Genomic DNA, 26,515 nt, shown 5'->3' on the forward strand with positions numbered 1-26,515 from the left:
TGAATTAGTTTATTATATCATTCCACATAATCCATACTAAGCAACAGTCAAATTTTATCGGCCAATCTGTACTTCTTAGCCCTAGTGAGGATCTGAGTTCAAGTAGAGCAGCTCGCTCATTGGGTCAACTCAAGGTCTCAAGTTGCTCAAATGTAGACTCAAATAATAGCAACAATATAAAAATAACAGCTACTACACTTCGCTGATCCACGATGGCTCATAATATAAACTTCCTCACATTCATTCTCTCAACTTGAGTACAATCTTTCAAGTATATTTGACAAAAAATGAAAATGAAATCTAACAAAATACAAAACACCCAAATGACAAAAACACATTTTTTTCACATACAATTAAAGACTCTCGGTTCCTTTCTCTTCGAAAACAGAACTAAAAACTCTTACCTGAATCATAAGTTTTTTTTTCCCCTTTCTGTTATTTATTTATCTCCTAAATTTCTTCTTCTTCCTTGAAAAAAACTTATTGCTGACCAAGCTATGTGCTATCTTTTGCTTCGTTCTCTTCTTTTCTCTGTTTCTCTCTACCTACTCTCTCTCTCTCTCTCTCTCTCTCTCTCTCTCTCTTAATCCTTAGTCTCTTCGGTTAACGAAAGAGAGAGAAACTAAAAATAAAAAAAAAGTACAGTGACCTGCAATTTAAAATAATAATTTTAAAGAGATAAATTAAAAAAAAGGCAGTCAAGACTCAAGAACAAAGAACAACTCTCAAAGTGGACTATCACTCTCTCCTTCCTTAAGACTCTTAACACAAACTTCCTATTTTAATTCTAAAATAAAGGCTCGAATTTTAAGCGCCGACGATTCTCCGTCTCCTAAAAAAAAAAAAAAAAAAAAAATTGTGAGCCACAAAAGTGGGTTTGGTTGTTGGTAAGAACTAAAAGCAGTGGCTCAGTATTGGTCTGACACAAAAGCGAGGGTGGTCCGACCCTGTCTGTAACACCCCACTTGAGGTACGTAGTTAAGATTTGATGAATGGTTCGAGTGTTTATCGAGTTATCCTTAGTTAAGCCTGTATGTTGTTGTTGTTGTTTGGTTATCCTGGATGAAAAGGTGTATTGGTTTGGTTGAGTGTTTTCCTTGAAGGTTAGTATGATTTAGCAAAATTTTAGGGTTATATCTTCGCCGGGCGAAGGATTTTGTCGCCGCGGCGAAGAGGGAGTGCTTCAACCCGGGTGGCTCTGTGAGTTTTCGGGAGGCGAAGAAAATAGCTTCGCCGCGGCGAAGACTCAGCTGAATGTTTCCCTTGAGTTTTTGAGATTTCTTTCTTTTGAGACTCAATGACCATTTACCCCTTTTTAGCAGGAAAAGGGGGAGTGAATTGTAAGGAAAATTCATGGAGAATAGTTTGAGTGGGGTTGTGTTTGTAAAGAATGAAAGGTCTTAAATGGAATTTCAAAGAGGGTAAGGGATTTTGGGAAAGAGTGGAGAAAAATATGTGATATTAAGGGTTAGCTTTAGAAACCCTTCATTTTGTTTTCTCACCACCGCCTTTTCATCCTATCTCTCAATTTTTCATCCAAGATTCCAAGGATTCTTGAAGAGCTTTTGACTAGAATTTGTTACAAATGATCCTAAGTACTAAAGGTAAGATCTCTATCCTAGAAGCAAATTTTCATTTGTTGAAAGAATGGGATCCTTATTAAGTTTTGATTGAAGGTTAAGAGAAAGTGTTAAGCATCAAGAGTGGAGAGTTTAAGTGGGTTCTACTGTATCCAAGGTAAGTAATTCATCTAAGTTGTGATTTACTTGATTGAATGATGGGAGAGAGTTTTAGATCTATGATTAATGCTTGAATGTTATGTGAAATGAGTTGATGAATTCATGAGGGTTCAATGTTGTTACATGAAGGATTTTCCACCATGAGGAGGGTGGATTGTGTTGTGAAATTGTGGTAGAAGTATGGGTAGAATTAGAAGTAATTGAGAGGAATTTTGAAGTGTGTTTTCTTTGCAGGATGTGTGATGATTTAAAGGAGTTGAACTCCAATTTTGGATGGTTAAGAAAGAATTAGATTAAAGTTAGAATAGAGTTTATGATGCACACATATTGTTTGATGAAATGCCTAAAAGAAGCATAAGTAGAATTAGAACCTTACTTATGCAACGTAGCATATTTGCATGTCATGAATGCATATAAGGAAGATTTTATGCATGAGTCATCCATATGCATATGTTTAATTGAATAATTACATAAGAAAGAAAATGAGAAATGAGAAAGAAATACTCTATGAATAGAGAATAAGAAAAGAACAAATTCTCTTAGAGTAAAGAGAAAGAAAGAACTAGCACTGGAAGATAAAATGATTCTAAGTGCTTAGAAAAGAAAAGAAACTAGGTTGTGCGATGGGAACTCGTAAGTATAGAGTTTCCTCATGTAAACCGTTATGAGAAAGAACGGTCTCCGCCATGAGAGAGCGGAGTGCTTGTAAATCGCTATGATAAGGAGCGATCTCGCCATGAGAGAGCGGAATGCATGTGATCCGTTATGAGAAAGACGGACTCGCCATGAGAGAGCGGGATACACGTAAACGCTATGAGAGAGAGAGCGGTTTCGCCATGAGGAAGGCGGTATGAGTGAGAAAAAAGAACAGAATAGAAGAAAAGAAAGAAGAAAAAATGAGAAGTGAATTAGAATTTTGATAAGAATACAAAGAGAATTGATGAGTAATGCACGGGGATGATAGCGTAAGAGAATGTTTACTTACTGGGCATCTTTGTGCTCACTCCGTTGTTTTCTTTGTTGTACAGGAAATAGGTGAGGACTTGGTCGGATGGACGCGGCAAGCGGGGAGATTTGGCTGCACTGTCCTTGTTTGTTTTGTTTCGAAAGTCCTTGTACATATGATGTTTTGTTTTGTAACGAATGTTTTAAAGTAAAGGAAATTTTTGGGCCCAACTTGTTTTGATAAATATGCTATCTTTTATTAATCGATATTATGAATTGGTAGAAAGAAAGTAGTTGTTACACTGTCGATTTGGGTTTGACCTCCAGTAATCCCATCCCAACTAGCTCACTTCTACTTTTATTATGTATAATAAAACTTCTCTCTCTTCTCCTCTCTCTTCTCTCTCTCTCTCTCTTTAATATTAAAGGTATTTTCGTCTTTAATTAAATATCGATAGAAAACACTAACAACCTAACGAAGGTGGGAAAGTATTGTCTCACCAAACCTTGGGTGAGAAAATGTCGTTCTCCTATTTTTGAAAGAAGAATGCATTATGTATGATTGTATTAATTCAAATTTTATAGTTTTCAGCTCAAACAAAATAATACAACCATTTAGAATATTTAAATTGTTGCATAGGCTAGTCGAGAAGGTATTATCCCGTGCCTGCTCAGCTCAGTGAATGCACTGTAATGGGCAGATGCGATGGATATAGAAGAAACCGCAGCTCAAGCTAAGGTGCATTCCACATTTCAAGTCAGATGAGGTAAAGACAGAGGCAAGAGCTGAGCATATCCCATGTGAGGCATCATTCACATTCCTCCACCGTATTCTTATTCAGCTATTAAGATTCAAAAGATATAATAAGAGTAAAGATATGTTCCACCCGAGTTAGCGAAATGTCAAGTTAATATCTCTGGTTCCTTTCTTCCAGATTCCACCCTTAATCAACTGAAACCATTAATATAACGATATAGGGTAAAAAGGTCATTTCAATTGCATTAAATCTAAAATAGAAATGAAAATACAAAATAACCCACCACAACAAAAATTCCTCTCAAACACCACCCTCTCTTTCTACCAAATTAGCCGTTTTTAGTGGAAGTGTCGGCGCGCCGGTTAGCCAGTTGGGTCAATCCTAATCGATTTTATCACCGAAAACAAGCCAAAATCAACTCATTTTTACAAATCCAACCCTTTCCCACCTTGAATTTGACAGATGCCACCATTTCGCCCTCACCAACCATTTTTTTATCGATTGCCTCTCTTTCCAAGTCAGATTCCGTTGAATCCAACAACCAAAATCAAATCTTCCACCACCCTCTAACCGCCAAACTCTGCTCTATAAACCCCTCAAACCCTGCAACTAGTTTCCCTCTAATCCTCAGGCATGAAAACGCTGCCTCTTGCCATTGTTTTTTTGCGATTTGCTAGGTTGGAGCTTTTTGGAGGCTAATTTTTGTAGTTTAGTGTTGGTTTGCTATTGAAGTGTTGGTGTTGTTTTTTTTCGACTAATTGTGGGTGTTTTTCTGGGTTTCCATCATCCCCAACCATTCCCAGCTCTCCCCCTCTCAGGTGCATGCCAAGTGCTAAAAGACCCACCAACAATTTGAGGGTGCACTGGGAAGGAAGGTAGGGGTTTTGTAGTCAGATGAGGGAATTTGATGGGTACAGTAGTGGTGGTTTCGGCCAACAATGACCAAAATCTAGCCTAAAGAAGGAAAACGCACAAAGGGAAGTGGTCGTCGACGACGATTTGAAGTGCATCAAAGAAGGAAAGTTAGGAATTTTGTAATGGGTGATGTGGTGAATGATGGTATTGTAAATGGTGGTTTCTATGTCAAAATCACAGAAATCTGGCCTAAAAGAGGGAAAATGCGCCAAGGGATAGTGGTCGTCGACGGCAATTTCAAGGTGCCCTAGGGAGGAAAGTTAGGGGTTTTGTAATGGGTGAGTGGTGAATCGATGATAGTGTCAATGTGGTTTCATGTTAAAATCGACCAAATTTGGCCTGAATGACTGGAAAACACGCAAAGGAACAGTAGCCATCGGTTGGCGATTTGAGGGTGCAATGGCAAGGAAAGTTAGGAGTTTGTAATGGGTGATGTGGGGAATCTAATGGAAGTGTCGAGGGTGTTTTGGTGTTGCCGAATCAGCTAGAATGAGCCTAAGCCGACGCTTGGTTTGGCAAAAATGGAGAAAAGAAGGGGATGAAGAAGAAGGAGGTCGGGGTACTTTGGTAAAAGCACCCTCTTCTCTTGTGTTCCACCATAACTAATGACATCTATTAAGGGTGGAATATGGAATAAACACAACCAAGGGTATCAACCTGGGTTTTGCTAAATCTTAGGTGGCAACATGTCGTTTACTCAGCTAATAATGACAGAATAAAGAAATTAATCTATTACATACTTTTCACCAAACTGCCTACCCGAAATTCTCTCAATAAAGAAGAAATTATAATGTTGTGTCAAATTCCAGTAAATACTTTTTCCCTATTTGTTCACAATGGAAAATAACATAAATTTATCAAGTACCATGGAACTCAAAGTTTTAGAGTTTCCATGCTAGTTGCTTGATGAACATTTTGTAATATTTGGATGATTTTTTAATTCCGCACAAAAATATTAAAGGCAAAAGGTACAAGAAGAGAAGTTGTCTAAAGCCATAAACAAAAAATTCTTACACCTCCAACACTGGAAATCGAAATGATTATATTAAATTTCATTAGAATCGGTTCAAAAGAAGAGCTCAAGTAAGATTTTGAGAAGGCCTAAAATTTACTCACTAGATTCTGATCATATTTGTTTCTTCACTTAGATATCCACTTAACTCTATTGCCAGCAATGTCTATGATATTTGAGGAAATAAATACATTACATGTACTGGTAGGCAAAATTTTGTGTTTGAACTCACCACATTTTCATAGCAGAGTAAGTATCTGTGTCAAAGTTGAACCCACCACATTTTCATGGGAGAGCAAGTATGTGTGCTTGGGAAAAGTAGAACAAAATCAAAGTTGAGCCAGCCAAAGCAAGCACAAAATAATGGTAAAAATTTGGAACTATACAGATGCATACAGAACTCATTGCAGTAAAAAGTCATCAAACAACTTCAACTCTGACAATAATAAAAGTATTAGACAGGCAAGATCTGTTGCTAAAGTGATTCCATACAAGGAATCGGATGATAATTGTGTTCCCAAGCAGGAGCAATTTTCACAACCTTAAGAAAGATAGCTGATAACGTTGAGATGGCAGATGATGTTGGTAAAGTCACCGAGACAAGATGTACAGGAAAAAAGAGACTTAGTATCATTAAGTGAGGACAAATGTAAAATGAAGAGGATTGCGATCAACAATATAACTTATTATCAACAAATGAAATTGGTCCTAACTTCAATCTTCATTTTTCAAATATTACTTCTACTCACAATTAATGTACCATATACCTTAAAAAAGGCTACACTTGAAAGATAAACAGGCTAAGAAATTCTCAGCTCTGAGTAAAAATTTTAGTATGTGATACAATGCTAATGGGCATTATGAAGCAACAAACGTTAGCAGAGCCAAAATAGACAATAAAATCAAAAGTATCAAAGGCCTAAGAAAACACCATAAAAGGCCCATTTGAGATTATTGAATCAGATCTTTCAAAGCATAAGCCAGCCATAAAAGGATTCTACCTTGCTTGTGAATAAGCTGCAAAGCTAAGTCTACCAAGATGCCTTCTTGACGCACGGCAAAAGACCTTGATTTGCTTTAGTACGAAAAACAATACGAGACATTCGAAATTTCAGGTACACGCCACGAGGTCGACCAGTAAAAATACATCGGTTTCTTACTCGTGTGAAGGAACTGTTTCTCGGCAACCGAGATAACTTGCAGAGATATTTCTCTCGGATCTCAGAAGGAAGATCGGTATCTCTCTGAAGAGATTTGTAAAGCTTTCGCTTCACTTCATATTTAGCAGAAAGCAATCTGCGTTTGTGATCCTCTATATTTCGCTTATCCCCGACCGTACAGATTGTCCTCCTGAATTCAAAAGCAAACGAACTTTTTCCTATTAAAAAAAAAAAATATATATATATATATATATATATAAGGAAACAAATACAGAAAAATCAAGAAATTACCAGAAGCTCATGCACTGAGAAGTGATGCTGAAGATTTTTTGGCGGGCGAGAGCCATGGATGCGAACAGATTCTTCTATTTTGTTTTGAGAGAGACGAAGAGAGAACGAGGGTTTTGAGATTTCTGAAAAAATAAAAGATTAACCTAATTTAGATGACCGAATGTAATAGACCGATAAAAAAGCCCAGGGTGGTGCTGCTGGCCCAAACCCAATAAGAAAGGCCTGGGCTTTTAATAAAAAAATTGAAGATGGGAAACTATAATAATCGAAGTGGGAAGTGAAACCAGGCACGTGCCGCCACGTCTTCACTGGAGTATTGCGCAGATGGGTTGATGAGTCTGATCACTGGAGACATCACATGCAATGGCTGTCCTTTATTTTACCAAATTATCCACACTTCCTTCTCTCAACCCTCTTCTTTTTGTTTATATTCATGTCATAAAGTTATCCTACTAACTTCCCTCATATTTAATCAATTAAAAAAATATGGGTTACCCATTTCCTACTGTTAATTACATTCATATATAAGAGAATATACGAGGTTTAGTTTGAAATGGTCGAACCCCCCCGAGTTTTGAAAATTAACATTTTTACTCCAAACATCAGTAATCTTTAACTTTAACATTTGAGGGATACACATGTCATTTACAATTAAACAATGAATCTGGCATCTTGCTTCTTTCTTCATCCCAAATAAGCAAAAATAAAAAATTCAAAATACAGATTGAAAACTGATGGGTGACAGGGTGAGGACAACAGAGGCACACTGGTTGGTGCCTAGATGAGCGAGACTAGTTTGCACTGGCTATATGCTCATTGGTTAGCCACGTAGCCTTTACCACTTGGTTGTCTTCCAAATCACAAACTGACCTTTTGTCCTTACATCTTCACTATTTGATTTTGATTTTTGTGGGTTATAATTCTAGGACTTTATTTTTAATAATTCATATAAATTTGTGTAAATAAATTAATAAAGCTATCAAATAAACAATCTAATAATAATATCTTCGTTACCAATAAGGGTAAGTTTGTTGGATGGTGAAAGTTAACTTATATTAATAATTAATGGAAGATCAAGTTGGGGATGTTAGTGGAGTTTTCTAAAATTGAGAGGTTTGACTGTTATCCACTAAACCTCAGGTGAAGCAAATTACCCATTTAACTTATAAGAAGAAGGCTGTGATTATTGAAAAAAGCGCGTGTTAGCATCAACTCCGACGAATGGGTATAATAGTAAAACTAAAATCACAGAAATAAATTCAGGAGGGAGAAAATAGTAATTGGAGAAGAAATGGGTAAAAAGAGGACAAAGTGATTGACGTTATAAAAGAAACAAAACATTATTCTATTCTAAAATTTGATACAACAGAGTACGAGCATATAAGCGGGTGAGAGATAAGAAAGTAAGAATTGAGATCACATGCACATATGCACATGCATTCTCCTCGCTCAGAGCGCTCTCTCTGCACGATAATTGCTTGTCGCACAAGCCACTAGTAGCTTCTCTCACCCCACGCCAACCGCCCCCATTTTCCCACTCATTTTCCTGTCAATCGTCTTCTCCCATAATGGTACTTCTTCCCAATCCCAACCCTAACAGTTACCAACCGGAACTCAGCAATGACTCCATTGAAACGCCGCGTTTCAGTGAAGACTTGGACTCAACATGCTCCACGCCTTACGTTAGTGCTCCTTCAAGTCCCGGCCGTGGACCCGTCACTACTGGCTACTTCTTCAGTGCACCGGCTAGTCCCATGCATTTTGTCCTATCTTCGGCTTCTTCAGCTTCGCGTCATCCCTCCGAGTCATCCTTCTTATCGACTCAGTCCGACTTCGAGTTTGAGTTTTCTTCTCGGTTTTCGAGCAATGGTTTTGTAGCCGCTGGATCAATGAGCTCAGCTGATGAGCTGTTTTTGAACGGTCAGATTAGGCCCATGAAGCTTTCGTCTCACTTGCAGAGACCTCAGATCTTGGCTCCTCTTATAGATCTGGACGTTGAAGAAGACGAAATGGATGATAAAGACGCGGAAGAGTCGGTGAAAAGAGGGAGAGATCTTAAGCTTCGTAGTAGATCTCTCCACAGGAAGGCCAGATCTCTGTCGCCGTTAAGAAATCAAGAGTATCAGTGGCACGAAGAGGATATTAACGGTGACAGAGATATCAGTGAAAACATTATAGAGTTGCAAGAGTATGTGGAGAGAAAAGAGACTGAAGCTGTTTCAAGTGAAACGACACCGTCATGTTCTGCTTCTTCTTCAAGATCTTCATCTTCCGGTAGGAACTCGAAGAAATGGATATTTTTGAAAGACCTTTTGTATAGAAGCAAAAGTGAAGGAAGAGGAAATGGAAAGGAAAAGTTCTGGTCCTCCGTTTCTTTCTCTCCGAAGGATAGGAAACTCGCTTCTTCGTCTTTAACTCTTTCTAAAGAAGAGAACCCTCTTCCTCATATTAGTAGTAGTGTTGAAGTGCAAGAGAAGCAAAAGCAAAAGCAGAAACAGAAGCGAAATGAGAAAGGCTCCACTAGGAAAACGGTTAAAGGAAAACTGGCTAATGGGGTAGCCAAACGCAGAGTCCCGCCATCTCCACACGAGTTACATTACACGGCGAAGAGAGCTCAAGCTGAGGAGTTGAAGAAGAGGACTTACTTGCCGTACAGGCAAGGGCTGTTTGGTTGCTTAGGGTTTAGTTCAAAAGGATATGGTGCGCTCAATGGACTGGCCAAGACCCTCAACCCGGTCTCATCCAGGTAGTAATGCTACGGGATAGACTTTTTATCTTTTGTACATAGATTTTGGCTTCTCGTATTATTAAATTATGATTTTGATACAATGTTTCTGTATCTCCTGTATTTTTTTAAGATTTCTTAATGTTTTTGTCCAGCAGAGAGGCTATGTTAGAATCACTGTTTAGTGATTTTGCTTCTTGAGCTGATGAAATGGATGGGTTATTTGATCTTCCATTTGCTTATATTTTATCTTAATCTTCTTTTTATAATGTAGTTTCCGACCGCCGGTTAATTTACGGTATATGCGTATGTGTAAAGAATCTAAAGATGTCTTTATCCTTTGAGATAAGGTTAGGAAAATCTATGACTCTGGTTCATACCATGCTTTTATTTGGCGTGCAATGATTTGTTTTTAGGATTATCACTTGCCTTTTACTCTTCAGTATATTGGAGCCTTTTTGTTTATGGTTTCTGTAAGAACCTATCTCAAATTTTGTTTTCTTGTTTTTATTTGGTTGCCGAATACATTTTCCTTTTAGCTTTATATTAAAGAGGTTGAATTGCTCCATGATTGGTTTGTGGGAATGGTTAAAAGGATGTTTTGATGCCCCTTTTAAGTCAGCAAAATAAATCATCATGACCGTTCTCACACATCATTTACCAAAGTGAGGGCATAAATCTGATGACACAATTAGTGTTGATTGATATGAAAACTTTTGTAATTGAATCTCCCCGTCTTCAATTGCTAGAAATTAGCTGACGCACACATGGGTTTGCTTTTGTTAGGTGAGCTGTAAGTGTCGAGTATTATCCATGCTAAATTTGGATTGTTCAACCTGATTACCCACATGGGTGACTTGTGTCCTGTTAGGTATAGATCTGACACCTTGAAAGGATTTCTATGTGACCTTTTTGGGCGTTTCTTAATACTAATTTCTTTTTCTATGAATGGACTCGGTGTATGATTATAGGACCATTAGCCCATTAGATTTCTTCGAAATGTGAATTTGATCTGTAATTGTTTTAGTTTGTTTGGAAACAAAGAAAAACGGTCTAGCATTGTATTTGGTGCGTTGGACTGTCATGACATTTGGCATTTAGTCATGTGTATTAATTTCTATATATTTGGAATTGGCGAGAGGATTAAAGCTTGCTTTGGTAATGGTAGGTATATATGGCTTATTTGTTTGTTAGGTTTGGAAAGATTAGTATTAGATTAGACAATATTGCCATGAAAGTTTGTTTCCACAAGTTTGAGAGATGTTAAGAGTAAAATCATTAATGGGCCTACGATCAGGGAAGGTCCCCCACTGCATCTTTTTGCGCCCAAAAGTCCAACACGCAGCACTGATTTTTGCAGCTATAATTGCACTCTTCTGGTTACTTTAGTTTCTTATCCCCTACCCCAAGTCCTAGTGTAAGCTTTAAATTAATTTGACAGTAATAAATACGAAACTGATGGGTGACAGGGTGAGGACAACACAGGCACACTGGTGGGTGCCTAGATGAGCCAGACTAGTTTGCACGGGCTATATGCTCATTGGTTAGCCACTCAGCCTTTACCACTTGGTTGTCTTCCAAATCACAAACTGACCTCTTGTCCTCACATCCTCACTATTTGATTTTGATTTTTGTGGGTTATAATTCTAGGACTTTATTTTTAATAATTCATATAAATTTGTGTAAATAAATTAATAAAGCTATCAAATAAACAATCTCATAATAATATCTTCGTTACCAATAAGGGTAAGTTTGTTGGATGGTGAAAGTTAACTTATATTAATAATTAATGGAAGATCAAGTTGGGGATGTTAGTGGAGTTTTCTAAAATTGAGAGGTTTGACTGTTATCCACTAAACCTCAGGTGAAGCAAATTACCCATTTAACTTATAAGAAGAAGGCTGTGATTATTGAAAAAAGCGCGTGTTAGCATCAACTCCGACGAATGGGTATAATAGTAAAACTAAAATCACAGAAATAAATTCAGGAGGGAGAAAATAGTAATTGGAGAAGAAATGGGTAAAAAGAGGACAAAGTGATTGACGTTATAAAAGAAACAAAACATTATTCTATTCTAAAATTTGATACAACAGAGTACGAGCATATAAGCGGGTGAGAGATAAGAAAGTAAGAATTGAGATCACATGCACATATGCACATGCATTCTCCTCGCTCAGAGCGCTCTCTCTGCACGATAATTGCTTGTCGCACAAGCCACTAGTAGCTTCTCTCACCCCACGCCAACCGCCCCCATTTTCCCACTCATTTTCCTGTCAATCGTCTTCTCCCATAATGGTACTTCTTCCCAATCCCAACCCTAACAGTTACCAACCGGAACTCAGCAATGACTCCATTGAAACGCCGCGTTTCAGTGAAGACTTGGACTCAACATGCTCCACGCCTTACGTTAGTGCTCCTTCAAGTCCCGGCCGTGGACCCGTCACTACTGGCTACTTCTTCAGTGCACCGGCTAGTCCCATGCATTTTGTCCTATCTTCGGCTTCTTCAGCTTCGCGTCATCCCTCCGAGTCATCCTTCTTATCGACTCAGTCCGACTTCGAGTTTGAGTTTTCTTCTCGGTTTTCGAGCAATGGTTTTGTAGCCGCTGGATCAATGAGCTCAGCTGATGAGCTGTTTTTGAACGGTCAGATTAGGCCCATGAAGCTTTCGTCTCACTTGCAGAGACCTCAGATCTTGGCTCCTCTTATAGATCTGGACGTTGAAGAAGACGAAATGGATGATAAAGACGCGGAAGAGTCGGTGAAAAGAGGGAGAGATCTTAAGCTTCGTAGTAGATCTCTCCACAGGAAGGCCAGATCTCTGTCGCCGTTAAGAAATCAAGAGTATCAGTGGCACGAAGAGGATATTAACGGTGACAGAGATATCAGTGAAAACATTATAGAGTTGCAAGAGTATGTGGAGAGAAAAGAGACTGAAGCTGTTTCAAGTGAAACGACACCGTCATGTTCTGCTTCTTCTTCAAGATCTTCATCTTCCGGTAGGAACTCGAAGAAATGGATATTTTTGAAAGACCTTTTGTATAGAAGCAAAAGTGAAGGAAGAGGAAATGGAAAGGAAAAGTTCTGGTCCTCCGTTTCTTTCTCTCCGAAGGATAGGAAACTCGCTTCTTCGTCTTTAACTCTTTCTAAAGAAGAGAACCCTCTTCCTCATATTAGTAGTAGTGTTGAAGTGCAAGAGAAGCAAAAGCAAAAGCAGAAACAGAAGCGAAATGAGAAAGGCTCCACTAGGAAAACGGTTAAAGGAAAACTGGCTAATGGGGTAGCCAAACGCAGAGTCCCGCCATCTCCACACGAGTTACATTACACGGCGAAGAGAGCTCAAGCTGAGGAGTTGAAGAAGAGGACTTACTTGCCGTACAGGCAAGGGCTGTTTGGTTGCTTAGGGTTTAGTTCAAAAGGATATGGTGCGCTCAATGGACTGGCCAAGACCCTCAACCCGGTCTCATCCAGGTAGTAATGCTACGGGATAGACTTTTTATCTTTTGTACATAGATTTTGGCTTCTCGTATTATTAAATTATGATTTTGATACAATGTTTCTGTATCTCCTGTATTTTTTTAAGATTTCTTAATGTTTTTGTCCAGCAGAGAGGCTATGTTAGAATCACTGTTTAGTGATTTTGCTTCTTGAGCTGATGAAATGGATGGGTTATTTGATCTTCCATTTGCTTATATTTTATCTTAATCTTCTTTTTATAATGTAGTTTCCGACCGCCGGTTAATTTACGGTATATGCGTATGTGTAAAGAATCTAAAGATGTCTTTATCCTTTGAGATAAGGTTAGGAAAATCTATGACTCTGGTTCATACCATGCTTTTATTTGGCGTGCAATGATTTGTTTTTAGGATTATCACTTGCCTTTTACTCTTCAGTATATTGGAGCCTTTTTGTTTATGGTTTCTGTAAGAACCTATCTCAAATTTTGTTTTCTTGTTTTTATTTGGTTGCCGAATACATTTTCCTTTTAGCTTTATATTAAAGAGGTTGAATTGCTCCATGATTGGTTTGTGGGAATGGTTAAAAGGATGTTTTGATGCCCCTTTTAAGTCAGCAAAATAAATCATCATGACCGTTCTCACACATCATTTACCAAAGTGAGGGCATAAATCTGATGACACAATTAGTGTTGATTGATATGAAAACTTTTGTAATTGAATCTCCCCGTCTTCAATTGCTAGAAATTAGCTGACGCACACATGGGTTTGCTTTTGTTAGGTGAGCTGTAAGTGTCGAGTATTATCCATGCTAAATTTGGATTGTTCAACCTGATTACCCACATGGGTGACTTGTGTCCTGTTAGGTATAGATCTGACACCTTGAAAGGATTTCTATGTGACCTTTTTGGGCGTTTCTTAATACTAATTTCTTTTTCTATGAATGGACTCGGTGTATGATGATAGGACCATTAGCCCATTAGATTTCTTCGAAATGTGAATTTGATCTGTAATTGTTTTAGTTTGTTTGGAAACAAAGAAAAACGGTCTAGCATTGTATTTGGTGCGTTGGACTGTCATGACATTTGGCATTTAGTCATGTGTATTAATTTCTATATATTTGGAATTGGCGAGAGGATTAAAGCTTGCTTTGGTAATGGTAGGTATATATGGCTTATTTGTTTGTTAGGTTTGGAAAGATTAGTATTAGATTAGACAATATTGCCATGAAAGTTTGTTTCCAGAAGTTTGAGAGATGTTAGAGTAAAGTCATTAATGGGCCTACGATCAGGGAAGGTCCCCCGCTACATCTTTTTGCGCCCAAAAGTCCAACACGCAGCACTGATTTTTGCAGCTATAATTGCACTCTTCTGGTAACTTTAGTTTCTTATCCCCTACCCCAAGTCCTAGTGTAAGCTTTAAATTAATTTGACAGTAATAAAACATATGAATACAGCCGACTGTTATTGGGTAGACCTAGATGAGTTTATTTTGCATCATTTAAAGGCGGTAAGTTGGATGAACTCTCAGAAATGTGGGTTGTGGTGTTCAGCCCAGCCTTGTTGTGGTCCACAGGTACTCAGCATTGGATCTTGATTGATTTAAGCCTTTGTTTTTGTTTTGGAATGTCACGATTGCGTAAATACACATTTTTCAATGCGATGACTTTCTATTTCATTTCATCAAACTTCAGTTTCTGATTGAAAATTATGTACCTCCATGGACACAATAGCCATGGTCTTTCTCTTAGTTTGAATGGCTAATTAACTTTTGACTTCTACCAAATATATAATACCAATATCGTTACAGACTGAGTTGAAGTCAGAACGGGTCTTATCATCGTAACTCATATCAGCTTAGTGAATTTTGAAGGGTTCGTCGTTTTTAATGAGGACAAATCAGTAGTACATTGCGAGCTTCGNCTTCAGTTTCTGATTGAAAATTATGTACCTCCATGGACACAACATTACCCAATAGCCATGGTCTTTCTCTTAATTTGAATGACTGATTAACTTTTGACTTGTACCAGATAAATAATACCAACATCGTTACAGACTTAGTTGAAGTCAGAACGGGCCTTATCATCGTAACTCAAATCAGCTTAGTGATTTTGAAGGATTCGTCGTTTTTAATGAGGACAAATCAGTAGTACATTGAGAGCTTCGAAGTTCAGCATTGTTTTGATTGACGTTGAGTGTGGGCATTGTTTATTTAATTAATCTAAATATTTGTATACGGATTAGTCGCGGCATCTTTTGAGATTGATTGACGTGACACCTGTGCTTGATCCATATCCAATGGGTCAAATTTGCTCCACTTAATTTGATTTTTCGCTTTGTTACTTACTGTGTAAGGCTCAGCTTTACTCGTACTTATGTTAATATTCATTTTTTAAAAGAATACCAGAATCCCATTCTAAAATATTCAAATATTTTTTAATCATATAGGTGGGTCGGGTTAAGTGTTTGATAATAAACCATGTTAAATTTGTGCAAATAATTTAAGTTTCTCTTATATGGCCAATGGTATATTAAATGTATGCAAAAACAAATTTCATACGCAATGTTATAAAAGTTAAAGTTCAATGCCGTTCCGCGCAATACAATTACAGTACGAGTAAAGCGACATCGTTTTATTCCTGGTGCCTTTTATATTTTTTTTTTAGAATTGTGAGAATGTCCCTGAGCCTGAGGTGGAGAAAGAACGCAAGATCACGCCTGGAGCGATTCCACCAATACAACGAAACAGCAAAACATCTCTCTCCTTTTTCTCGTGGGTCACAAAACACAGAACAGAAGAACGCAAGTTACAAACCAGAATATAAGAGATATATATTCGTGTCTCCATAGTGGAGATTTGTTAAGTATTTTTGTTAATTGATTTAATTAAATTGAAATGAGATTAAAGTAATTGAAAATGGGTTCAGAATCGAACTCGACTACTACGTCAACATCAGTATCAACATCATCTCCTAGCTCAAGCGGAAAGCGAAGTAGAGATCCAGAGGATGAAGTTTATCTCGACAATCTTCACTCTCACAAGCGTTACCTCAGTGAGGTTTGTGCCTTTCTTTTCCTAATTTTCAATTTCTCATAGGGTTTCTTTCATTTATTAATTCTGGGTTATCATATGATTTGCATTTCTACTCTTTAAATTTTTAACTTTTGGCTGTGGATATTTTGTCTCAAATTTTCTTTATTTTTTGACTGGATTGGTGGTTTCAGATTTCTATTTAGTTTATCTTTCAGTTAAAATGTATTTATTGAGGAAATTTTATTTGTGCAGATAATGGCTTCCAGCTTAAATGGATTAACTGTTGGAGACTCACTCTCAGAGAATCTCATGGAATCTCCAGCCAGGTATGATAGCTATCTTACTTAATCTTATGTTGCAGCTAATTGATAAAAATGAAAACCACTAATTAGGAAGGTGGGTTTGATTGGCTTGTTGTGCTAGAAACGCAAACCTCGCTTCGGTTGTGGAGAAAAAAAAATCAATTTACTCATGTATATGTCAATAGGCTGAGAGACGTTTTCCTTGAAGCATATAACTCAAATAAGCTGAGTCTTACATGATAATGACACCTCACATACTGCTTTCAATAAGTTTAGGGGGTTGGCAAGAATGGAATCATGATACGTACATTCTTTTTTCCTCATCTTACTTCCTATGTTTCATGGAATTGCTTGTCTATGAAATGTGGGTATGGGCTCTAGTATCTGATTATTTGCTATGAGATTTCACATTTTGGAGTGTCCAGTGGCCCTATGCTGTCTTGAGAAAGGTATGAAGTGAAGTTTTGGGGTGATGTAGGGAAGCTTTTTGTTGTACTGGTTATTAACTTTCAATATGTAGGATGCTATAATTCATTTTTCCTGGTTATATAGACCCTAAACAAACACTTAATTGATGAGTCTAATTAAGGGAAAAAATTCTGAGAGATAAAGTTATAGGAATACTATCATTTCAGATTTCTTTAACATACATATGTGCTAGCAAATCGTGTATTAGTTTTTGTTTAGCTTTAATGTTTGCATGTGATATTTGTTGCGACCTCACCTATGATGAAAATGGATTAAGTCTTGGTTTATAAGATAACATTATCCAGTATACTAGTACTGTGGTAATTGTAAAGTATATGACCGGTAACAAGTGGTGTTAGAGCAAACCAAGGCTCTCATCATTCATGATTGAGTGAAGGGGAATATTGCTATTCTACTTACCAAAGAAATGAATTGGATCTTGCATTTATAACAGGGGGTAGGCAACATCTTCTAATCGATTAATAGTGAGCGACCAGTCCATGACAATTCACTTTGTTATCCTTGATGATTTTTATGAATAGTTAGCTCTAAAAGAAGCTAAGTCACTCAAACCAGAACTTGTTCATTTGCAAATGAATTGATCTGAACCAATTTTGATAATGAGCCAAGTTCAAATCTGTGGTTTATTTGCTCCCTATATACATAGACATAACCATGCTAATAGTGAGCAACACTTAGCTATATTCTGTTTTCTGAAGACAACTTCTTTCTGCCTATCTTCAGCAATAATTCTTGTATTACTAAGTTGAGTCCTGCCATTATACTCATTTTGATTATGATTTTCTGAATTGTATGTATCCAGGGATGAACTTTCCATGCAGTATTCACCAATGTCTGAAGATTCTGATGACTCAAGATTTTGCGAGGCCCATATACACACTTTCTTATCCCAGAGTGATAGCCTGCCCACTAGTCCAGTCTCTCCGTACAGGTACCAAAGGCCACTCAGTGGGTTCTGTTCTGCTCCTTCCACCAGTTCATATCCTTCACATAGCTGTACTGTCAGTGGCTCACAGCCACGTCAACGAGGCTCGGATTCTGAGGGCCGCTTCCCATCATCACCTAGTGATATATGCCACTCAGCTGACTTGAGGAGAGCTGCGCTCTTGAGGTCTGTGCAGATGAGAACACAACCTCCTGGCATGCCATCTTTTGAACAGGAACCTGTTGAAGAGCGACCATGCTCATATATCAAATCTTTAGTTGATGAGAGGGAGTATCAGATTGAGGAGTGTTCTTCGCTGCATATGTCAGAGCCTGAATTTAGTCAGGAGAAGTCATGTAGAGTGTTGAACATGAATATGAAAGGGGATGAGTCTCGGGGTTAAATGCTTCAGGAAGCAAATTCTTCAAAACTGGTGCTAACCCTCATTTTGTGAGTTTTTGTTTTTGTTTTTGGTTTTTTTTTTTTTTTTAGGAGCAGGTGGATGGCAGCACCCAGTGATTTTTTTATTATTATTATTTTGGTTCGTTCTTGTAACCTACGGCTTTCATCAGTGTCTCTCTATTGCACAGAATATAGAAAAGGCTATAGACAGGCGACACTTGTTTCCTCAGTAATTTGTTGATGTTGAGCTTCTAAGTTCTAACCTGACCAATTTTAACGTTTTTTATGTTGTAAATCGATGATGTATATTTTCGACATTTGCTATAATGATATTTTTTTCCCTGTATTCTCTTATCTTTTTTTTAGTTCTGCACTTCTGCAATAAATCTGAGAAAATTAAATGTATATACTACAGTATGAGTGCACCCGTCAGAACTCAGAAGTCATAGGATCCGAAGGAATTTTGTTGGTAAATAATTTTGAGAATGGCAATATTTCCATAAATAATGCAGTCGAAAGTGTCAAATAATTTGCTCTTTGATAGTCTTCTTTGGTCTTACTCTGGCTACTAATCTTGTTTCGGCCTTTGTTATTATCTTTAAGAAACTAGATTGCATTATAGACTGATACTTTAGAGACAGGTTCAGGATCTATGTACAGCTACTTGAGAAAAAAATAAAACTTTATATGCACTCTAAAAAGTAAAAACTATTCATACCGACCCTTTTTTTGTGTGCATTTTTCTAAAATTTCTAAAATTATATTTTTATAATAGAAATAAAAAAACAAATCAGTAAAATAGTTGATGATGTAACTGAATAAAAATATAACATTAATGAAAAACACTTCTAAAATTAAGTATTATTTTGCACAATTAACAAAAAAAAGAGCGTAAAGTGTATTTTTTAGTATAAATAACCTCACCCAAATTTAAGGGAAAAAAAAAAAAGAGCGTAAACCATCATAAGTTCTCCTACCTCGAATCACCTAATAAGGTGACATCATCAATTTATTTTAACAAAAAATAAAAAAGTTGTCCACCCATATCCATTATCCATCATCAAAAAGAAACAAAGTCATGCAATAAGCAGGTAATTGCGTGTAGAAAACATACTTCATCTAAAAATTGAAATTGTGTAAACAAAAGTAGCATAGAATGAAGACACTAACTACTTCTCTCAATAAAGGTATCCGCTTTTCAGTACTGCACACATGTGCTCATTTAATAAATTCAAGGCCTACAGATCATGACCGTTAAAACAAGCGCTGCTCAAATATATTAATGGTAACATCAGGTGGCACCTCCATCAAGCAGATTAAAATTAACCCCAAACCTATGTGAGAAGACGGTAATACAATGATCCACTTAATCAAGCAAATGCTGATAGAATATTTTTCTTCAGGGTGAATTCGTCTGCCTTTGCTGGGCTGATCGACTGCACCAGAATAAAAAAATAAAAAAAACACATGATCTCAACATTATTTCAATAATCTTGAAGGTTTTATTTCAGAATAGCACTTAATCCTCCACATCTTAACAGTGTTCTCCTGATACCATAACCATCTAAAAACTTCACAATCAGATGTTAAAGAGTATTATATCCCTATAATACCAAATGCAATAAGTAGGATGGTATTTCTCCTGCCAGAAAAAGCTTTAATATACAATATTAAAGTATGTGCTTGCTGAGATAACAGTCAATATTCTCACCTTCTCAAGAATGCGCTGAAGCCTGTCAATCTCATTGTTGGCATACTCAGAACCCTTGTCCATATAACTCTTTGCAACTTTCAAGTAAATCTTTCCATACCTAGAAACAGGAAACAGAATAACTTATATCTAGTCTCCCAGCGCTTTATCAGAAAGAAGTCTAATTTTGAGCAAAGAGTAAGGATAGGATACATATTGTAAGTAACAATATAATAGAGAACATAACAATCCTGACACATAAGAGTCCATCAATTATGAACTAAAAGACAAGACTGAATACTAGATGTATACAATAATATAAGACAAGTACCTTGCAGTGGAACCCTGTAGCTTTCCAACTTCCTCTTCTATCTTGGCAAAAACTGCCTTCTTCTTATCACTGCTGGCAGCTACAAACTCCTTTATCAAGGCATCCAGGTGTGCAACTATACCAGCCTATTTGAAAATTCTAAAAATCAATATACGAGTAAATGATAACAAAAAACTATCATAGTCATTTAAATCAGGAGTTACTAACATTTGATGTAAATTGTCCTTTTCCATCTCGGCTGGTACCACACTTCCCGTTGATGAAAGAGACAAAGTCATCTAAATCTCTGCCACCCTCATAATCTTCACCAGCTTTGTTGCTCCGGGGGAAGAATTTCAATGTAGGATACCCACTTACTCCATACCTGCGCATAGAGAAATAGTCTCAATTTAGACATCTTTAATGTTGGGAAAGCATATTTGAGGCTAAATGAGCATATAAAATTATAAATTAAGTTTCCACTTACTTTTCTGCCAGATCCTTGTACTTGTCAGCATCCAGATTAGCAATAACCACATCTTCTTCCATTTTAAATGCTGTGGCCACCTTTTCATATGTCTGGAGCAAAACAACCGGACAGTACAAATGGTTAATGAGACAGAAGCAACAGAGAACACTTATCTAAGTAAATAGGTAACCCATACTTACAGGAGCAAGACTTTTGCAATGGCCACACCTGAAAAAGGTAAAATCCAGAAACCATTTAATACAAAGCACAGCCATGTGGGGACAAGAACAAAAAAGAACAAGATAAAACAAAACCCATGTCCATGAAGGTTTCAAGACCAAGAGGGCATTAATAAAATACAAAAAGATTATAGAGAGAGCCCCACTACTCACCAAGGTGCATAAAACTCAACCAAAACATCTTTGGACTCGTCCAAGACTACCGCGTCAAAGTTATCAGTTGTTAGCACCACCACATTGGATGGAACGGCAGCTATCTTCACATTGGTCCCTGTAAATAATTTAAATGATTAAGACACACTATACATAATTTTTTTGCATATAAAACCATGCAAGGTGCAGATGGGGAAGGTCAGCACCAAAAGATGGCTGGGTGCTTACACTAAATACAAACATATCAATACAGTCCTTCTAGTATCATACCTTCCCCTATAAAAGAAAACTACTTTTTCCACAATTTTTACATTGTCTAATATTATGGAAGAGAAGTCGAAAGGACTACACTTGTCGATAAACGAGCTAACCGGTTATGATTTTAGTTGATTAACATATTTGTAAAAGGGAATTTTGCTGACATTACCTCCTTCATTATTCACAAACTCGGCAAGAGATTCTGCTGTACGTGGCCCTTCATACCTGCAAAGTTCAAAATTTAATGTACTCAGCAGACACAGATGCAGATTTAAAAGGAAATAAAGAATTGAATTAAAAATGACGTGAACTTTATTGGACTCCACTCACTTTTTGGGTTCCAAAGATCCTTTAGGAAACCATTGAATTGTTGGGTATCCTGAAACCCCATACTTGCTGCATACGCTCTTCTGCTCATCACAATCCACCTACACCACCACATAAACATATAGAATGTCAAGAAAGAACAAATGAGTTTCTAATAAATAAGGAAGCGACAAGAAGTTAAAGTTTTAAGTTAAGCTAAGAATACTATGAAACAATGTTCAAGAAAAGAAAAATTAAAAGACAGCCAAACAAATAGGAGCAGGCAATTGTTGATGAGCTCACCTTTCCAATCAGAACAGACTTAGCTTTCTTAAAGCTTGCGCCGAGCTTCTCATACTCGGGAGCAAGCTTTTTACAGTGCCCACACCTGTCACAGTAAACACAAAACATATTCAGGAATTTAATCTTAGGTTGGACAACTGCCTTTCAGAATCCAGCATAAAGAATTACAGAAGCTTCAAGAAAAACATCTCGGAAACCTTGATAACATTCTACAAAAAGAAAAACATCACTTTAGGAACTCTTGGGAATGTTTTAGCTTGTTTCCTATTGAACAAGCTCCCTCTTGCTGATCATAGCATCCCTTAAAGTTGAAAGACGAGATTTGAAACAGAGAAAAGTACTGAATTGTTCAATATCTAGATGCTGAGGGAAATAGTTTATCTCCAGCATCAACAAGATTTGAAGAAAAATACACAATAACTCCTGATAGATCATTGATTTATCTTTTCTCGCTAACCTTAAACTGCACCAACAATATGAACAAAATCATTTTTCTCAGTTTTGTATGATCTTTCTTTTCACCTAATCTGCTTTTCGCATTCAGTCACTCGCAAATTTAACCGATATGCAAAAATCTAAATAATATTAAATTTGGAGACACACGACATTACACGATGCCTATCGATCGTTCATTAAACAAAGACCAGTATGACACTACTAGTTATAACAACAAATCAAAAGTGAAAATCCACCACAAAAACAGATCTGCATAATAAAAAATAACGATCGGCACTAAATGCCATAGTGACGGTAAAAGCGATGATTCAAGAAAGAGTAATAGGCCTACCAAGGAGCATAGAACTCAACGAGCACTCCTCTGTCTTGACCAACCTCCTTATCGAAGTTGTCCTCTGTTAGCACAACGACATCGTCAGCTAGAGCTGATACGAACAGCAAGGTTAGAGTCCCTAAGGCTAACAAGATCTGATTCTTCTACATTTCTCTCTTTGTTTGATTAGTTGCACGAGTAATTGTTTTCAGCTTAATTCGAACTTTATATGTGAGGTCTTTGTTTTCAATGGTTTGGTTAAAATTTTAAAAAGGAAAAGAAAAAAAAAAGAAAAAAACAAAAATTTTTTCATGCGCACGACCTTAATCTGGCTGATGTGGCGTTCTACAATTTGTTGATGAGACGTGGAAGTTTGAGGGTACTGTGGGTTCGTTGTCTTTCACTGACGATTGACACCTATGGGGACGGTTCCTCTGCCTTTGTGAAGGTGAGCCTGACGTGTTCGTTACCACGTGTCGAATTACGAGACGCAAAACAACCGTTGACTCAGTATTTCTTTTTTTTTTTTTTTTCCCCTGAAAATCAGATAAGATTTGTCAAAGCCCAACTAGTCTTGGGCTATACAAACTAGTATTTACCTTGGTTTGGGCCCTGGCTCATAGCCACGTGTATCTCCCAAATTCAGCGAACGTTTTTGTATAAGCAAATAATATAAATATAGCAATGCTAGATTTTCCAATTAAGTATTTTGAATCTGTGATTCTGCGATATTAATTTCCTTATTTATTTTGTTACTTAATCATACTTATTAATTGTAAACCAAATCAACATTACTCGAATTTGAAAGTTGGGATTAAACTTAGGAATAGTTTTATTCAAAAACTTTCCAATGCCCCAATGAAGTTATCCATCCCACACCTTCAGATGCCTTAGCTTCTTTGAGTTGTTAATTGAAAACAAAGCTTGAGTTTGGGATTTTCCGTATTTTCAGGTAATAGCATAACGGATTGTTAATTTGTTGAATCATGAATCTGGAAAGATTTTATGGACAAGCAAGTAGACAACAGTAGTGTGCAAGTAAAGTTGAAAACTAATTAACGTGAAGGACGTGGGTGATGTTGTAAACAAAACACCTTCTCCTCGTTTAAGACAAGAAATTGGTTAGGGATTGACCAAGTAATTTAAAATCACTTCTTAAACAAAAATGAGTTTCATAGTAGCCACTCAAAGTACCATAAAATGATTTTTTGATTGGGAGGAGTGGCGCATAAGTTTATGTCACTTTTCTTTTAATTCTTTAACCAGGATTTGCTGCTTTCGTTGGTTATTAACCAGACTGAAGCGTAGATTAGAGCTCCTTTGGACAAGCCACACATACCTCAATTGAAGCATCCATGGGCTTGTTAAATTGGTAATTTCTTAGAATTTTGTCCACTTTCAAGTTTAAAGCTTTCCTTTTCGTAGACCATTAACCTGGATTTTAGTTGAGGCCTGCTAGTATGAACTATGAAGTACCGGTTGATGTAGTCCAAGATAAAACTACTGTACAATACCGTCGGTATAATACTTGAATATGAGATCCATATTGAAGTTAATTTGGAAAATTTGTCGTTTCGAAACAGCTACCAAGTCGGGTCCACGTTGATCCTTTTTCGGTGTGTAGCTAGATATAGAATAATACTACACATACATCATTCTCATATAACATTATGTGGTAAGATGTGATTGGGTGAAAGTTTAATTTTAACTTTAAATTAGCCAATCATATCTTGTCACATAATATTGTATGGAAAATGTTATATGAAAATGATGTATGTATAGTATAACTCCTAGATATATGGTAAAAGGTCAACAATACTTGTAGTTATCACATTAAAATTTGTGTTAATTGATTCGATAATATTGTATTAATTATGAATTTAGTTATACGAGTGTGGACAAATATGTCCCAAACAAGTCGACTTAGACATATTTTCAATTAATTCAACCCCATATTAATATCAATGACAATGGACTGTATTGCATTCATTATAAAGTGACTTTTTAAAAGTTTAAATAACAATAATTTCATTAGCATTAAAATAGAATATTTTTTGTTGTTATGCCTAAAAAAATCAGAGACCAATAAGAGTTTAGGAAGACATTATGTCGTTCAGACACTACCACATCGTCTAAGGACATAAGAAGTAAGGTTATCATCAGCTTGGCAGGTAAAGGCCTGGCGGGTGAGTGGTTGGGAGTCACCCACCTGCCCAAGCCCTGCACGATTTAAAGATATCTTCCGTGCAACCAGCCAATAGGAAGCAGGGTAGGAACTATACGACACCTGCCCGCTGGCAGATCCGTAATCATTACCCAGAAACCTCTTACTATAAATAAAGAGCTCCTCCCTCATTTTTGGGGATTTTAACTCTGATAATATAAACTCTCTTTCTCTCCCTCTCTGTATTTCTATTCTCTCTTATCGCTACATGCGACCTAATTATAATCTTTCATAAATAAAAAGACAGTAGATGTATGATTTGTTTTGAGCATCCAAACCACTTTAAAACTCATCTCCCTTTTATTTATTTCATTTTCCAGTTCACGTGTAATTTCTAAGTCCGCTTAGCACTTTGCACGTGTGAATAGTTGATGTCAAAATCGAGCATCAATAGTTTGGCGCTAGAAGGAGAGACTGATTTAGCATCCGCTCTTCATCAGGAATCTCTAATCAATCAAGTCTGTTCGCTAGAAAATCGCCCATGGTTTCAAAACCGAGCGAACTAGCCCCAGCAACGAGGAGGTCCCCTGGGTAGAGGATGACACTTCTCCTAAAATGCCCTCGATTCAACATAGTACCGCGGCAGACATTCCTTCGAGCTCACAGCTCGACCCAGCTGTGATGGATTACTTAGAGAGGTTCAATAATACTCTACAAACGGTTAACTGAAGGTTAGACCGTTTGGATCAGGTCATACCACCTGAGTCCGACAAGGCGGTGCCACTGCAAAAAATGCTTGTAGGTCGTGCTAAAGCACAAAAACGGGAAACAGTTCGACAATGAGGAATTCAAGCAGTTTTGCGACGAGCTGATGATTCATAAAAAGTTTGCCTTAGTAGCAAGACCACAAGCCAATGGTCAGATTAAAGTTGTCAACAAGACTATTAAGCACACATTGAAGGCCAAGCTTGGTGCAGCCAAGAGTAATTAGGCTGATGACCTCCCAGAAGTCTTATGGGCATATAGGACAACTTTGATAACCTCTACTTCAAAAACACCTTTCTCGTTAGCGTATGGCTACGAGGCGATGATTCCAGTGGAAGTAGAAACTGGTTCACTTCGGAGGAATTTTTTAATGAGGCAGACAATGAAACACTCTTGCGTGCAAGTTTGGACTTGGCTGAAGAACACCGCGACAAAGCTCAATTAAGGATAGCTTCCTACCAGCAGTAGGTAGGCATGGCAATGTTCCCCGAAATTCTAGGGACCCGTCCCACCCTCCTCTATATGGGGCGAGGAAGCCCCGATTTTTTCAAGGATAGGGGCGTGGGTGGGGGGGGGGGTTTTAATCCCTATCCTCGGGGATGGGCCAGGGTGGGTGATGCCTTTCCCCTGCTCCACCCTGTGTATAATATATAAACCCATATTTTCCCAATTTCCCTCACCCTAAACAATTGAACAAGAACAAACCCTAACCCATATTTATGTAAAATTCCATATGTTTAAACGATTAATTGAAGTGTTTGTTATGTGAACATGAATTAACTATTGTGTTTGGTAATGCTCAAATTAATTTATGTTTATGTAAAATTAACGAGGCAGGGACGGGCCTCCAACATTCCCGTTTGGGGCAGGGAAGGGGAATTCCTGTCATCCCCATAACAGGGATAGGGCGGGGGTGGGGATGGGTACGGTGAATGAGAT

The 26,515-nt window shown here is 37.4% G+C and overlaps 5 protein-coding genes across 5 annotated transcripts; 3 read left to right on the top strand and 2 right to left on the bottom strand.

The window, feature by feature from the left end:
* Nucleotides 1-6,071: 6,071 nt before the first annotated feature.
* Nucleotides 6,072-6,949, bottom strand: LOC116146799 (ribosomal protein S14, mitochondrial-like). Its single transcript, XM_031432245.1, has 2 exons — nt 6,821-6,949; nt 6,072-6,719 (listed from the first exon to the last, which is right to left on the bottom strand). The coding sequence occupies exons 1-2, from the start codon at nt 6,874-6,876 to the stop codon at nt 6,401-6,403; spliced, it is 375 nt and encodes a 124-aa protein (XP_031288105.1). The 5' UTR covers nt 6,877-6,949; the 3' UTR covers nt 6,072-6,400.
* A 1,250-nt stretch (nt 6,950-8,199) lies between these two features.
* Nucleotides 8,200-9,841, top strand: LOC116146802. The gene has a single exon (XM_031432251.1). It carries the CDS (start codon nt 8,389-8,391, stop codon nt 9,568-9,570), a length of 1,182 nt encoding a protein of 393 aa, XP_031288111.1. The 5' UTR covers nt 8,200-8,388; the 3' UTR covers nt 9,571-9,841.
* A 1,807-nt stretch (nt 9,842-11,648) lies between these two features.
* Nucleotides 11,649-13,290, top strand: LOC116146805. Its single transcript, XM_031432254.1, has one exon. It carries the CDS (start codon nt 11,838-11,840, stop codon nt 13,017-13,019), a length of 1,182 nt encoding a protein of 393 aa, XP_031288114.1. The 5' UTR covers nt 11,649-11,837; the 3' UTR covers nt 13,020-13,290.
* Nucleotides 13,291-15,692: 2,402 nt separating this feature from the next.
* Nucleotides 15,693-18,509, top strand: LOC116146797. The gene is made up of 3 exons (XM_031432242.1): nt 15,693-16,056; nt 16,285-16,358; nt 17,626-18,509. The coding sequence occupies exons 1-3, from the start codon at nt 15,916-15,918 to the stop codon at nt 18,149-18,151; spliced, it is 741 nt and encodes a 246-aa protein (XP_031288102.1). The 5' UTR covers nt 15,693-15,915; the 3' UTR covers nt 18,152-18,509.
* An 821-nt stretch (nt 18,510-19,330) lies between these two features.
* On the bottom strand, nt 19,331-22,817 carry LOC116146778 (protein disulfide-isomerase like 2-1-like). The gene is given in 11 exon segments (XM_031432220.1): nt 19,331-19,586; nt 19,862-19,961; nt 20,172-20,296; nt 20,379-20,535; nt 20,638-20,729; nt 20,820-20,847; nt 21,012-21,129; nt 21,439-21,494; nt 21,600-21,697; nt 21,879-21,963; nt 22,666-22,817. Coding segments are annotated over 11 exon segments (1,077 nt in total). The 3' UTR covers nt 19,331-19,520.
* Nucleotides 22,818-26,515: the final 3,698 nt, after the last annotated feature.

Source organism: Pistacia vera, unplaced genomic scaffold, assembly GCF_008641045.1.
Source record: "Pistacia vera cultivar Batoury unplaced genomic scaffold, PisVer_v2 Contig483, whole genome shotgun sequence".
In the NCBI taxonomy this organism is placed as follows: Eukaryota; Viridiplantae; Streptophyta; class Magnoliopsida; order Sapindales; family Anacardiaceae; genus Pistacia; species Pistacia vera.

Excerpts from the sequence above, each read along its gene's own strand:
- LOC116146797 (XM_031432242.1), top strand. The coding sequence starts at position 15,916 with ATGGGTTCAGAATCGAACTCGACTACTACGTCAACATCAGTATCAACA. Across the intron at positions 16,057-16,284 it reads ACAAGCGTTACCTCAGTGAG|ATAATGGCTTCCAGCTTAAA; the intron begins GTTTGTGCCTTT and ends TTATTTGTGCAG. Across the intron at positions 16,359-17,625 it reads CTCATGGAATCTCCAGCCAG|GGATGAACTTTCCATGCAGT; the intron begins GTATGATAGCTA and ends GTATGTATCCAG.
- LOC116146799 (XM_031432245.1), bottom strand. The coding sequence starts at position 6,876 with ATGGCTCTCGCCCGCCAAAAAATCTTCAGCATCACTTCTCAGTGCATG. Across the intron at positions 6,720-6,820 it reads TCTCAGTGCATGAGCTTCTG|GAGGACAATCTGTACGGTCG; the intron begins GTAATTTCTTGA and ends TTTTGAATTCAG.
- LOC116146802 (XM_031432251.1), top strand. The coding sequence starts at position 8,389 with ATGGTACTTCTTCCCAATCCCAACCCTAACAGTTACCAACCGGAACTC.
- LOC116146805 (XM_031432254.1), top strand. The coding sequence starts at position 11,838 with ATGGTACTTCTTCCCAATCCCAACCCTAACAGTTACCAACCGGAACTC.